We start from the raw sequence: 14,320 nt of genomic DNA, 5'->3' as shown, positions 1-14,320 counted from the left end.
TTTTTTACCGAGGGCTCTGCCGTACATTTTCATATAACAAACTGATTAGCTGGGTATTCAGTTAAGCGCTACAGAACTCAGTACAACAATTGGCACGCTAACACTTAGCCTCGCCAAGCTTAAGTCAACATCCTAGTAAGATACATTAGTTCCACCCATATTATTATCAACTCAATCTCCTATCAATATATATTAACATTTGCTGCAGCAAACTTCTAGCTTTTGAAATGGAGGCTCAGGTTTTCTAGAGCAAATTCCTAAAATGTTGCGACATTCCAAAAACAAAACTTGTCTAATTTCAGATGCACCATGAAAAGGACAGTAGCATATGAATCATAAGAATCATGTATACATTTAAAAATCTGTTAACTCCACATAGCACTTGATTCAATTAAGATTGTGTGACTTTCCTTTCTGCACGGCAGATACTAGTATTTGACAATAGTCATTTCAAGTTCATTAAAAAAAACCCCAATATGTATCCTGTTTTTCAAAAATCAAAGCTAATTTGTCAAACTAATCTGATTACCATATACCCCAAATTAACCTTTTCTTTTATGATGTCTCAAATTAATCCGATAATAACTTGTCCATCAACTCCAAGCAGTTAAAGACAAATGCTTCATTGTTGATGTCATTGTAAAGTTTATTTATGCCCAACAAAGTGCCCAGATCGGATCAGGACTAATACCCAGACCAACAACATAGTGAAATGTTACATGGGGTATTGAGCTAGTTTGGAAGGTCATATCAATAGAGATATTTTAGGAGGGTGGGATTAAGAGAAGCAGGCAAGTTGGATTTAGGATAGGTTAGCAGAATTGAGTTCGGTTGGGAGAAGATAGATTTGGTAAGAGATTGTAATAGGATTGGATTATAATGAAGTCTATTTAGGAGTCGTTTAGGTTTTGACTGAAGCTCTATATAAAGAGCAATTACAGCCTTTAAGGGAATTATGTAATAAAAATTAATCCAATCTCTTCTAATATTCTAATCTTCATAATCTAATATCTCATCCTTGGGACCTTGGCAACGGACTCCGCTTGGTTACTGGGCGGATGTTTAACCCGTTATGATACGTAACATAAAGGTTGGACTAAATGGCAAGTAAATATGCCAAGACATGGACCATCACACTCACAGGTCACAACAGAGGGAAGGCAAGCATCACATAGGCTCGTAGGCGTCTTAACTCCGAACTCTGGAGCACCACCACTTCGCTACACAACCCAATACACTTTGTCTTTTACCATCCACAGCACAGAAATTGGCAGGGCAGCATGGTACCCAGCCCCTCCCCATGTTCCCATCCAATTCATACGAACCAACCAACGCAAAAGAAGCAGCAGGCCAACGGACCAATAAAGAAAGGATGGGCATTCAAGAGGGCCCCTGGGCAGCAGTTGGGGTAGCTTTTAAAGGCAGCAGCTGGAGCTGGCCATAGATAGATGTAGACAAAGCAAGAAAGCAGCACGACTGCGGGAGACTACATATCTGTTCCCAGTCGTATCACCATCCACCCCACCAGTAGGTGCACCAGTCCCAAAATGACATCAAAAGCCAACGCAAAGCACGCAGAGATGACCAAGAGGCCAAGCCAACCCCCCACTTTGGAAGCGGCAGCCGTGCATGGCAACAGTACACCGCACCACTTCACATGGCACACAATAGGAAGCTGCGGCAGAGTAACAGTGGCCACACAGTCTATCTCTGCTGTGAGCAATGAAGGTCAGGCAAAGGAATAGTTGCTGGATAGCGAGGAAAAGGCATTGGCTGATAGTCCCCGTACCTGATTGGCTCCACTATACTGCTGTGAGTGGGCCCTCCCCAACTTAGTGCTCGCTGTTCAAGAGAACTCTGTGGTAGAAGGAGGGCTGAAAGCTCAGCCAGAGTTATCATAAATTATTTATTATAGAGTTTTGGAGGTACACGCTCATGATCCGTGGATCCGCCCTCAAAATAAGGATAAAAGAATCATAAGCGTGGTGGTTCCGATGATAATTACCAGGTGGGGAGAGAGAGAGAAAGATCGTGTGGGTGTGGGTGTGGATGTGTGGTGGAGCCTCCATCTCTCTCTACCCCAACCAATGGCAACTGTTGCCGACCAGTCTGGTCCAGACGCGCGTCGTCTGCAGTTGAGCAGGGGGGGGGGGGGTGGCGTGTCAGGCGGTTGGGGGGAACTGGAGCTGGTGGCCGATGGAGAAGGGACGGGGCCGGGACGACGGCACGCGGACGTTGGTGGCAGTAGAGAATCCTGATGATGCTGCAGTAGAGAATCCTGATGATGCTGCAGTAGGGAGTAACGGCGCAGGGGAGCCCTGCATTTGCCGTGCCCACGAGGGGAACGACTGGGGATACAACTCCGGTCGCTTCTCCATTGGTACTTCCTGCAGTTGCCATACGACAAGAGGCATCAGTCTTGAGTCTTGACTCTTGACCACAGTAGTGATTCAAGCCTGACCACATCCAGCTAGACATCTCTTGTTTCTAAAGATTTTCATGATTTTAATCAATGGCCGTAAGTTAAAATTACATGCAAACATGCAACCCTCTGGGATAAAAAGGACTTGCGCAATACCATAAAGAAGAAAGAGAGTAATGTATGACACAGCAGGTAATAGGCAGTGCAGGTTTGAACAGATATAGGTGGAGAGCATTCATGTAATTGATGGCATCTTCAGAACTAAAGCTGCAGAATGCAACAAGAAGGGAATACTAAGATATGTCAAACGCTGTGTCATCATCGACTGTAAAGTTTGACAGCTATAGCTCGGAGAAAGTTGCAAGAGTGACAAGAGTCATTTGATTGAACTATTCGCAGTTCACAAGGTAAACAGTCTGTGCAACTACTTATATATACTATTTACATGTACAAATACATAGCATCTTTATCTCAAAGAAATATGTACATCGTATGACAAAATCTAAATATCACAGGAAAGAGTAAACATATCAGGTCATGGTGCAAAATCAAAGGTCAGGTGTGAAATATATTGGTTAAGCAAAGTTCGACATAACTTTCGCAGCATTGAAATGTGTGCTTGAAACATCGTCTATTCTGAATTCAATGGTAATTATAATCATACTTGTGACAGGATCCAAAATAGGGATGTTAGAAGTACCGTGAGGTTCACAAAGAAGCCCGGACAGGTAGATGCATACAAATGTTGTGGATGCTGTGGTGGAATCGATGTGCTCTGGGGATGTACATGCCATTGTGGACTTATTGGCTACAGCAGCAAATAAAAAAGACCCAGTAAGTTCCATACAAGATTTATATCCTTAATACCTAAGCTCACACTATTAGAATCAAAGCAACTGAGCTTTATGGCTTTGGAATTATATGTGTTATGCATATAAACATACCAAATTGCCTAGCAGACCTCTTCAAGTTGTAGGTTTCTTACTTCTGTGATTTTAATTGACATGACAAAACAGAGAAAGTACATATTCTTTGGTTTGGAATTTTGGTTAAGAATAAAAGAGGTTTACAGTAACCGTATTTTTGCAAGTGACATAACAAGGTTGCCAAATGACCAAATGTGCATACACCAATTCCCATGTAACTATCTTACAAGTTCTGTTATAAGCTGCTCATTTAACTGGTATTAAGAATTGAGCCAGACAGTGCAAAGAATTGTATAACTGCTGCATATGCCTGACATTGTAATATATTTACCTGAGAAACAACAGAATTTGAAGCTTCAGGAGAATCACAACTTAATCCGAACCCAGTCAGGATGCCATCACTTTTCGAGTCATGTATGTTAGGTTGTGAGATCCTCAAATTTAAATCAAGGATGTCCTCATCAACCTCTGCAAGAAAAAATTGATCCCACAATAAGATTTGTAGTGGGCTCTTCCAGTGGACACAGTTAAATATAACAGTAAAATAGTACCATCTTTCTCAATTTCAGGTGGAACATCTCCATCATAAGACGTAGGATCAAAATTAGTAACAGAATCCCTTCCATTGAGGCGAATGGTTGCCCTGTCATATGCTCTACAGAATCGACAAACGGATAGTGAGTGTTTAAGTTTATGACACACGTGACTATACAAAAAACCGAGAAGTGCAGAGTACTACTAACTGAACCTTGCAGCTTCGACTTCACTGTCAAACAACCCAAGGTAGATGTACCTGCACATGACCTCTCAGTAAATTTACAGACTGATACTTGATAATACAACATCTTAGGAGAGGTCATTTATGCTGTCAATTAGCCAAACTGCACATGGATTAAGTTTTCAGTCAGTGCATTACTCGATCACCAAATAAATGTAAAATGCTTTTAGTGGCAGAATAACCAAGAACAGAGAAATGAAGCCTGTTGCCAATCACTTCAGAGTTAGGATACAAAAGAAAGTATAAACATACTCGTTCCAATACTTTACTGTCCCATTCAGAGTCACCATGTTTTTTCTTCCTACAGCAGCTACAAGCATGGAGTGCCTAAGGTTCCATCTCCATAGTAACTGACACATTCAAACAGTTCATCTTGACACATTTTTTGTTCATGTCATGAAAAAGAAACGCCTGAGCTAATATAGAAATCATTTGTAGTTGCTATAACCAGAGCAAATCAAGATTTCAGGATTGCTTACTTCTTTCCAAGAAGCTGACCCATCCGAGCTTCCCAACGGCCGCACTTGTGCAGTGTCACACCACGGTACTTTGAGCTCCCCCTTGCAAACCCAGTGCTTTGACGTCGGAGTATGTGAACAAACTCCTCCTTGGTCCAATTCCTCATCTGATAGCGCACAAACTAGTTCATCAGTAACCATCAATCGCGTGCGCACGCAAAAAGAAGGTAAGCACTCAAAACCCAAGCAACCAAACATCACACATCTAGTCCAGCATACCTGCTTCAAGTCCTCCTCATAGTCCTTCAAATGGAAGTTGATGTCTGCATCGAGGCCCCTGAACTTGATCGCAGCTCGATCATAGGCCCTGCACGATCCAATTCAACAATCTCAGCACATTCACAAGCCAAATTACAACTAGTAGTCAAATATGAATTCATCAGTGCTCAGTTCAAACCTTGCAGCAGCGTGCGCTGTATCGAATCCACCTGAAGGGGGAAAAAGCATCAGCAAAGCACAATCAAGCTAAGCACACCAAAAGTTAACACTAACATCAGTACAGCAACTTGATCTAGGAAACTAGAATTTGAGCTCACCCAGGTAGACTTGCTTCCCGCAGTCCCTGCCCAATTGGACGATACAAACGAGAGGTTACTAAGTGCAAGCACAAATGGAAACAAGCACGGATTAAGAGCTCGCAGATTAATCGTGAGAGAGACGAGACGCTCACCAGATGTGCGACTCCCAGCGGCCGGTCCTCCTGTAGAAGGTCACGCCCCTGTACTGCGAGCTGCGCGACCTCGGCCCCCGCCGGCTCTTCTTTCCGGCGGCTGCGGGAGCTACCGCCGCGTCCGCGGGAGTGGCCACCACAGCCCCCTGCGCCGCCGCCGTCGCCGCACCGATATCCGCCGTGCAGCGCGTCCATGGGCCAACCACCTCCAGCGGCGGCGGCGACCCGTCCAACGCCGCCGGGGAGGCAGCGGCAGCGGCAGCGGCAGCATCCGGGTACGGCGACGGCGAGGGGAAGAGCTGCCGCGTCACGGCGGGCGGCGAGCACCCCTCCTCGTCGGGGCTCCCGCCGAGCAGGTCGAACCGGAAGAAGCCCCCGCCCCCGCCTCCACCGCCGGAGCTCCAGGTGACCGAGGCCGACCCGCCCGGCGACTCCGCATTGAGATCCAGCACCATCCCCAGCTCGAGCCCGACCCGCGAGCTGCCCCAACTCCACAGCCCTCCCTCCTCCGGGTCCTCCTCCTCTAGCAGTAGCAGTAGCGGCGGCGGCGTCCGAGCGTGGCGGCCGGACGGGAGGCGGGTGCGGGGGCGGTGGCCATGGGGAAGGAGTGGGAAAAGGGGACGGCGCGATGGGACGTGAGTGGGGCGAACGGTTTGCGGTGAAGCCAGTTTTGTGCAAAGCCTTTTAAGCAGCTCGAGACCCACGCCCCTGACTCTCCAAGGGAGTTTTTTTAATAATATCATTTTATTACAAAATTATAAAAATAGCTAAATTCAAAAAATTGTAAAAATAACTACCTTTAGGCACGCGAAATACCGACAAGATACCTATCGGTACTCTGAATGCTAACAGCTTAAGTGGCGCTGGGCTTGAGGACCTGTTGGCATGCGAAATACCGACAGGTCGCGGACCTGGCTAAACGGGGTGCCACGTAGGCTTTGCATGGAGCGTAGTTGTCTGTCGGTATTCTGAATGGCGACAAGTGACACATTATGGTCTGTCGACACTTGGAATGCTGAAAGGTCACGCGTTATGGCCTGTCAGTACGTGGAATACCGACAGGTGCCGGGCCTGTTGGCATTCCACGTGCTGACAGGCCTTTATATATTCCACGATCGACGATTTCTGTCCCACGCACGACCGTACACAGCGGATGGCGACGACAGTGACAGCAAGTGTCGACGACGAGCAGGCGACGCGGGGAGGTGGCGAGAAGCGCAAGGCGGTGTGCAGCGGGCAGCGACGTGTGGCGGCGGCGGCGGGTAGCGGTAGCCAACTGGCGGGTGGCTTCAGGCGACGAGCAGAGCGGCGCCAGTTGTTTTTTCTTTTTTTGAAATAGTTAGAATTAGTTAGAAATTTATGAGTAGTTAGAAAGTAGAATTAGTTAGAAATTATAGTTGTATGATATTTAGAATAGAAATAGAATAATTTTTTGATAGCAATACATTTAGGATAGTATAGTGTGAACTGAAAAAGTATGTTAGCTATGATATTTGATGGTTATGTAGAATATAAGTGATGAGGTTGAATAGATTTTGTGGTTATAGCTGTTGTATGTTGATTACAATTATTTAATCTAACATAGTATAGTATGGTCGTTGAATTAGGTATGTCGATTATAGTGGGGTTCAGGGTTTTTACAGCCTTGGATATGTTATGCATTGTGACAGTTGGGTGGATCTAAGTAACTTCCAGTATGTGGACACAAAATTACATACTCCGGGAGAGATTTGGCGGTCACAAGTGTTAGGTTGGTTGTATAATCTACTGCAACTTAGTCTGGCACATCAGCGATTGACGATGAAGGTTCTAATTCCTAGACATTGAGAAATTAGCTGGCAGTAGGAGCTCTTGGAGGTTACATGTTCGAAGCAATGACAACAATTTGTGTCACTGAGGTTGAGACGGGGTTTTTCCCACTACATCCTTGTAGAAGCGAGCGATGTTGGGTCCATAGAAGCTGGACCTAGCACCATAGAAGTTGTTGGTGAAAACGTTATCCATGAGGAGGTGCAAGAGAGTGTGGTTCCGGAGGTACCCCTGTAGACTAGTATACCGGTTGAGCTAAAGACTGTAAGAGAAGAACATAACGATGGGGAAGAAAATGAGGCCGCGATGTGTGTTGATCAGGGAGAGCGGAATGAGGCACTAGTGGACCAGATGAAGGTGTAGATAACGATGAGTTTTGTACATTTGTGGACTCAGATGCAGGTATCCCAAAAGAATAGACGAATTTTTCTTTGGAGAAGTTGATGGTGAACGATGGGCACGAGTCGACATGGGAGTATGATTCCATCGTGGTGACCAAAGGCCAGATGTTTCATTATAAGGTCCATCTGCAGTATGCAGTGAAGAGATGGTGTTTCACGGAGGCGGGGGACTTCAAGGTGGTAATATCTAATCCTCGGACATATGACGTAAATTGTTTAGTTGAAAGTTGCACTTGGCGAGTTCATAGATTCTTGTCGAGGTGTGACGCAGTATGGTTAGTGTCTATTACTAAGCAACATACTTGCAACTTAAGTCGACCTCTACATACGCATAAGAACATGAGCGATGATTATGCTGCAAATGTGATGTACCTAAAGATTGTGAAGAAGACTAGTATTTCTCTGTTTAGAGTTATGCATGCTATCAACACCAGATTTAGGTATGAGATTTCGTATGACATGATATATAGAGCGAAATAGAAGGTGTTAGAGAAAAAGTTTGGCACATATAAGGACTCATACCACAACCTACCTTCACTGCTAGAGGTTATTCAGGGCAGGAACCACACCTGCATTGCTACTCATGATTTTGTCAATCAGGATGGAGATCGAGTCCTTCAGTGGGCGTTCTGGTTGTTCGACTGGATGATCGATGTATTCTGACATTATCGGTCGGTGATATGCATGGACGAGATATTCCTCACATGCAAATACAGGGGGCAGATACTCATAGTTATCGGGGTTGATGGTGATAACCAGGTTGTGCCTTTGGCTTTTGGATTCGCCGAACGTGAGTTTACGAATAGTTGGCTATGGTTCTTGCAATGGGTTAAGAGAGGTGTTGTTGGTAATAGGCCTAACATATTTGCACTCCATGATTGTCACGCATGCTTGTTGAACACTATCAACACATTGTAGAGTGATGCGGATGGGGTATTACCATGGCCAAATTTGCATAGCCGTTAGTGCATGAAGCATCTCGGAGCAAACTTCTATGAACAATTCAGGAGCAAGAGGTTGTTGGATCTATTTAAGAGGTTGTGCAAATAGAATCAAAGAAGGAAGTTGATTAAGGTGATATGCCCTAGAGGCAATCACAGAGATGATTGTATCACACGTCTATATTCATATACTTCTGAATAATGTGATATTCCAAGAATGACTATCGTTTATTTTGATTGGCAAGTATGTGACTTATTCATGAAATTCTTTGTTTGTATCGTGATGTTATTCTTAGTTGATCTCTAGTCACATATCATTGTGGTGATACATAAGACTAGCATATGTATTGATTGATGATTATATTTTATAGATCATAAGTATAGAGATACCAGATCAATAATGTGGATATTTGTGTTAGAGAACGTACTATTGGATAGATCCACCTTTGAGATACTGCTGGGATTGTTATTATAATGTGTCATCAGTTATTATCTCAAATGGTGTACCTGCAGGATCCTTAGACGTGAGGTCATCATTGATTCCTAGAATGTGTAATGACATACTTTTTAGCTACCAAACGCTATTCTGTATCTGGGTAATCATAAAGGTAATTTTTGGGTTTGTCATGAAATATGTCGTGGAGTATGAGTGATCAAGATGGAATTTGCCCCTTCTTGATAATAGGAGAGATATCTCTGGGCCCCTTGAGTTAGTTGGATTAACAAAGTGCATAGCCATGCTAATATGATTAAAGAGTTAATCATAATGAATTCACTATTTGATCGAGTGAATGGTCGAGATATCACAAGGGTGGTACGTATCTCGCCTTGAACTTGACTGGTATCGTGAAACGAATGGATAGGTGCATGTATATATCAAGGTTCAATCGATATAATCTTTTGTGTATACTCGAGAGTCAACATATTCTACTAGAGACCGCTATTGATTTTGGTTTGAAAAGGGTTTCTGAGTCGTAGCTGTTTGTACATGAACCTAACGGGTCACATACTTAATGGGTTGGAACAAAACATACGAATTGGATTTGTATATGGGCTTGATTGGATTGTGATCCATGAGGTGTTAGAGTCCTAAAGGGCTTCCAACGTAGGAGCCCATTAGCGAGCTCTATATAAGGAGAGGCATGGAGTGGGAAGTGGTGAGGTTGAGCCACTCAAAAACCCTAGCCGCAGCTTTCCACATGACCTCCCAAAACCCTAGCTGCGCGCGAGGTGCTAGCACATCGGCTCTCAGCATTTCTGATCGGTATGTGTGGATATTCGTATATGGGTTTGCTATTGTGGCGCTAATCTTCCCAGCAAGTGGATTGTGACATGTTCGAGACTGGTCACCGACCGTGACGCACTAGTCGATAGATCTGCTCATCTGGTCGTGGAGCACAACACGACCACTCGAATCTGGTCAGATAGCATGACACGACCACTTAGAACTGGTCGGGGCCGCGATAGACCTAATGGGGAGCTAGTCAAGGAACTGGTCGAGGAGCATGACCACCTGCTCAGAGTTGGTCGAGCATAACCACCTACGTGGGGTTGGTCGCAGATCTGATCGAGAAGTTGTTCAAGGAGTTTGACGCGCACGACGTTAGATCAGCCTACTCTAACTCTTCTTCCATTGCACTACATGTCGAGTGATAACAATCTATGATCTCCTACTAGCATGGTTTCCTGGATGATTGCGGTACGAATTTTTTGTTTTAGGCTAGCGTATGATGCGCGTTTGCCCAATCTTCCGAACGTAATATGATAAGTCGATTGGTGGAGTTTTGATGTTGATGATCCAAATACTCCGAACGGAATAGATTGAGAACTCTCGCAACCACTACACCACTACTCCGTGGTTATCAACCGTAGCAAGGCGCGGTTGACCTCGCCAATAAGGTTTTTCCTGCAAGTGAATCGAGAACACAAGCAAGAACAGGTAGATGCAATCTGAATATTGCTAATTACCAATGAAGTACTCAAGTTGGGGTAACACAAATCGAACAAGCGGTGAAATTGTATAAAACAAAATAATCTAAGTAAAACCCAAGCCGAAACTACGACGGCTACTGTGTATATATAGGGAGGATGTGAGGAGGTCGACCTAGGGTTGTGGAACCATGGAAAGAGGCGTGCACAAGCTGGACTCTGACCCCGACATGATTACAAGACTCAATTAGATCCAAAATGGTGGCACAACACCTTATTTCTTTGACTCTGACTAAACTATAAGAAATATTTGGTCGAGCTCTTATCCATTGGAAATGGCTCGTCGTAAGCTTTCCAGAATGTCCAAGATTGCCTAAAACGGACTTCGTATGAGATAGTTATGCCTGTTTTACAGACGTGTTGTCCTGCGACTCGACCACGACTTTGACCACGACCACAACTTCGACCACGACCATGACTAGAGCTCAGCCTCAAATCCGAGGAGACTTGGCATTCGAGAGGTGATGTCTGAGTAAGGTTGTGGTGCTTCTCTAACGTTCCTAAGCAATAAAACATCACAAAAATTTAGTAGGAATCCATCCAAGGAAGCATGAACAGTGAGAAACGAGTTCACCTGGCGGTCTAATTATTGTGCACATGCTCTTGTAATTGGACCTTATATGATTTGAGGATTATTAACGGTATTGATCATATCCAAAGGATCCATAGACTCGTCATCCTTCCCCTCTTGAATTGGAGTCGTCCTCGGCTCAAGCTCTTCTTTTTCTCCCAAACAGGGTTTCAGATCTGAAATGTTAAATGTGGGACTAACCCTAAAATCTACAGGTAGGTCCAATTTGTATGCATTGTCATTGATTTTCTCAATTATCTTAAATGGTCCATCAGCTCTAGACATCAACTTTGATTTTCTGAATTCTGGATACCTATCATTCCTCAAATGCAACCAAACTAAATCACCGGATTTAAATTTTATTTCCTTCCTATCTTTACTTCCAGCAATCCTATACTTTTCAGTCATACTCTCTATATTCTTTTTAATGGTTTCATGCAACTTAAGAATAAATTCAGAATGTTTCTTAGCATCTAAATTATGTCTTTCAAAAGTAGGCAAATGTAGTAAATCAATAGGAGCACGCGGATTAAATCCATACACTACCAGGAACTGACTTACCTTGGTGATGGAGTGTACCGACCTATTGTAAGCAAATTCTATATGTGGTAAACACTCTTCCCACATCCTCAAATTCTTCTTTAGATTTGTTCGTAACATAGTCAATAATGTACGGTTGACAACCTTTGTTTGACCATCGGTCTGGGAATGACATGCAGTAGAAAACAGTAGCTTCGTCCCCAATTTATTCCAAATTGATCTCCAAAAGTGACTCAAAAATTTTGTGTCACAATCCGAGATGATAGTATTAGGCACTCCATGTAGTCGAATGATTTCATTGAAAAATAAATTAGCTATGTTTGTAACATCATCGCTCTTATGACAAGGTATAAAATGTGCCATTTTAGAAAATATATTTACAACTACAAATATGATATCCCTTCCACTCTTTTTCCTAGGCAATCCTAAAACAAAATCCATAAAAATATCCTCCCAAGATGCATTAGGAACAGGAAGAGGCATGTAAATATTACATAGATTTAAGCGAGACTTAGCTTTATTGCAAGTGGTGCAATGTGACAGGTAGCGCTTGACGTCACGTCTTATATTTGGCCAAAAGAAATGAGCGGCTAGCACATCTTCAATCTTTTTTGCTCCAAAATGTGCCATCAATCCTCCTCCATGCGCCTCCTACAACAACAAAAGACAAACGAAGTTAGCTGAAATGTATAGCTTGTTAGCACGATAAAGCAATCTGTCATTCATCATATGTTTATTCCATGTTTGCCCTTTTTTTCCAATGTTCAAGAACTTAAAAATCCAAATCAGCAGCATATAATTCTTTAATGGTCTCTAAACCAAAAATCTTATGATCCAGTTGAGATAACATGGTATAACGCCTAGAAAGTGCATCAGCTATCATATTATCCTTTCCTTTCTTATGTTTTATGACATATGGAAATGACTCAATAAATTCTACTCATTTAGCAAGTCATTTATTCAGTTTAGCTTGACTCCTAATATGTTTCAACGATTCATGATCAGATTATATAACAAATTATTTTGGCCAAAGATAATGTTACCAAGTTTCAAGCACGAACTAAAGCATACAATTCCTTATTATAGGCAGCATAATTCAGACTTGACCCATTTAATTTTTCGCTGAAATAAGCAACATGTTTACCTTCTTGAATTAGCACACCTCTAATTCTAATCTCACTAGCATCACATTCTAGTTTAAAGGTCTTACCAAAATCAGGAAGTTAGAGCAATGGAGCATGGGTGAGCTTCTCTTTTAACAACTTGAATGTTTGTTCTTGTGCAGATCCCATTTGAAAACTACTCATTTCTTTGGTAACTCATTTAATGGAGCGGCAATTATGCTAAAATGCCGCACAAATCGCCGATAGAAACCTGCACGATCAGGTAAGCCTCTCACTTGTGTAACAGTCTTAGGAGTTGGTCAGCTCTTTATGGCTTCAATTTTTGCTTCATCTACCTCTATTCCCTATGGAATAACAACATAGCTAAGAAAAGAGTCGATCCATGCAAAATGTGCACTTTTCGAGGTTACCAAACAAACATGCATATCTCAAAACATTAAAAACAACATATAAATGATCAAAGTGTTGTTCTTATGTCTTGCTGTAAATCAAGATATTATCAAAATATACCACCACTAACCTTTCAATGAAAGCATGTAAAACTTCGTTCATCACTCGCATGAAAATACTAGGTGCATTAGTTAACCCAAAAGACATTACTAACCACTCATACAAGCCAAACTTAGTTCTATAAGCGGGTTTCCATTCATCTCCAAGTTCCATCTTAATTTGGTGGTATCCACTTCGCAAGTCAATTTTAGTTAAAATTATAGAACCACTCAACTCATCAAGCATATCATTTAATCTAGGGATAGAGTGACGACATCTTATAATAATATTATTGATGACTCTATAATCAACATACATACGCCAACTACCATCTTTCTTAGGAACCAAAAGAACAGGAGCAACACAAGGACTAAGACTTTCTCGTATGTACCTACGATCAAATAAATCTTGGACTTGTCGCTGAATTTCCTTACTTCCGGATTGGTCCTATATGCAGAACAGTTTGGCAATGTTGCTCCCGAAATCAAATCAATTTGATGCTTAATCCCCCGAATAGGTGGTAATCCCGGGGTACCTCAGCTGGAAATACATCCACAAACTCCTACAAAAGATTAGCAGAAGCCGGAGGCAAAGAGCTAGATATATTCTCGAGTGAAACTAAGGCCTCTTTGCATATCAAAGCATAGCATGGCAACTAATTATCACAAATTTCAGCAAGGTCAGATTTAGCAGCAAGCATAACACACTCTTTCAGTCTAATTCCATCAAATTTAGAAGTTATTGTTGCTTTCTCCTTTTTGGGTAGAAAAACCTTTTCTGCTACTGGCTAATTTTCAGATTCATTCTCAAGCTCTTTTCTCTTATTTTCAGCTATCTCTTGTTCACATTTTACAATTTCAGCAAGGGTTAAGGTAGAAAAGTTATTTTCTTTCTTTTATGCATAAGAGTGTACTTATTACTTCTACCACGATGTGTTACATTAGTATCAAACTCACATGGTCGTCCTAGCAAAAGAGAGAATGCTTGCATGTGAACTACATTGAAATCGGCACAATCATGGTATGAACTAATAAAAAAATGTACCCTAGCTGTTTGCATTATCTTCACCTTACTACTGTTGTTGAACCATTGAATATGATAAGAGTGAGGATGGTTTCTTGTCGGCAAGACAAGCTTCTTGA

The 14,320-nt window shown here is 42.6% G+C and overlaps 1 protein-coding gene and 1 long non-coding RNA gene across 4 annotated transcripts; one reads left to right on the top strand and one right to left on the bottom strand.

Annotated features, from left to right (window-relative positions):
* Window positions 1-533: 533 nt before the first annotated feature.
* On the bottom strand, window positions 534-5,973 carry LOC133891029 (APETALA2-like protein 3). Of its 3 annotated transcripts, none has more exons than XR_009904138.1 (11): window positions 5,315-5,973; window positions 5,181-5,206; window positions 5,042-5,072; window positions 4,864-4,951; window positions 4,606-4,751; window positions 4,097-4,141; window positions 3,900-4,003; window positions 3,680-3,816; window positions 3,123-3,230; window positions 1,790-2,387; window positions 534-1,713 (listed from the first exon to the last, which is right to left on the bottom strand). XR_009904138.1 is itself a non-coding variant. In XM_062331717.1 (10 exons), the coding sequence occupies exons 1-10, from the start codon at window positions 5,767-5,769 to the stop codon at window positions 2,163-2,165; spliced, it is 1,365 nt and encodes a 454-aa protein (XP_062187701.1). In that variant the 5' UTR covers window positions 5,770-5,973; the 3' UTR covers window positions 534-2,162. The 3 variants fall into 3 exon arrangements, 1 of the variants encoding a protein (XP_062187701.1); XR_009904137.1 differs by having other exon boundaries at window positions 534-1,710; XM_062331717.1 differs by having other exon boundaries at window positions 534-2,387.
* LOC133891030 (uncharacterized) lies at window positions 2,382-12,961 on the top strand. Its single transcript, XR_009904139.1, has 3 exons — window positions 2,382-2,829; window positions 2,938-3,256; window positions 12,851-12,961. It is a non-coding gene; the product is annotated as an uncharacterized LOC133891030 (long non-coding RNA).
* The last annotated feature ends 1,359 nt before the right edge of the window (window positions 12,962-14,320 follow it).

This window comes from Phragmites australis, chromosome 14 (assembly GCF_958298935.1).
Source record: "Phragmites australis chromosome 14, lpPhrAust1.1, whole genome shotgun sequence".
NCBI classification, from domain to species: domain Eukaryota; kingdom Viridiplantae; phylum Streptophyta; class Magnoliopsida; order Poales; family Poaceae; genus Phragmites; species Phragmites australis.
The sequence above is the reverse complement of the archived record's forward strand: the minus strand, read 5'-3'. Positions and strand labels throughout refer to the sequence as shown.

What these genes read in the sequence shown, in the direction of transcription:
- LOC133891029 (XM_062331717.1), bottom strand. Translation starts at nt 5,769, where the DNA reads ATGGTGCTGGATCTCAATGCGGAGTCGCCGGGCGGGTCGGCCTCGGTC. An exon ending in CGGGAAGCAAGTCTACCTGG is followed by an intron (nt 5,073 to 5,180) that starts GTGAGCTCAAAT and finishes TTCCCCCTTCAG; the next exon opens with GTGGATTCGATACAGCGCAC. An exon ending in AGTGAAGTCGAAGCTGCAAG is followed by an intron (nt 4,004 to 4,096) that starts GTTCAGTTAGTA and finishes TCGATTCTGTAG; the next exon opens with AGCATATGACAGGGCAACCA.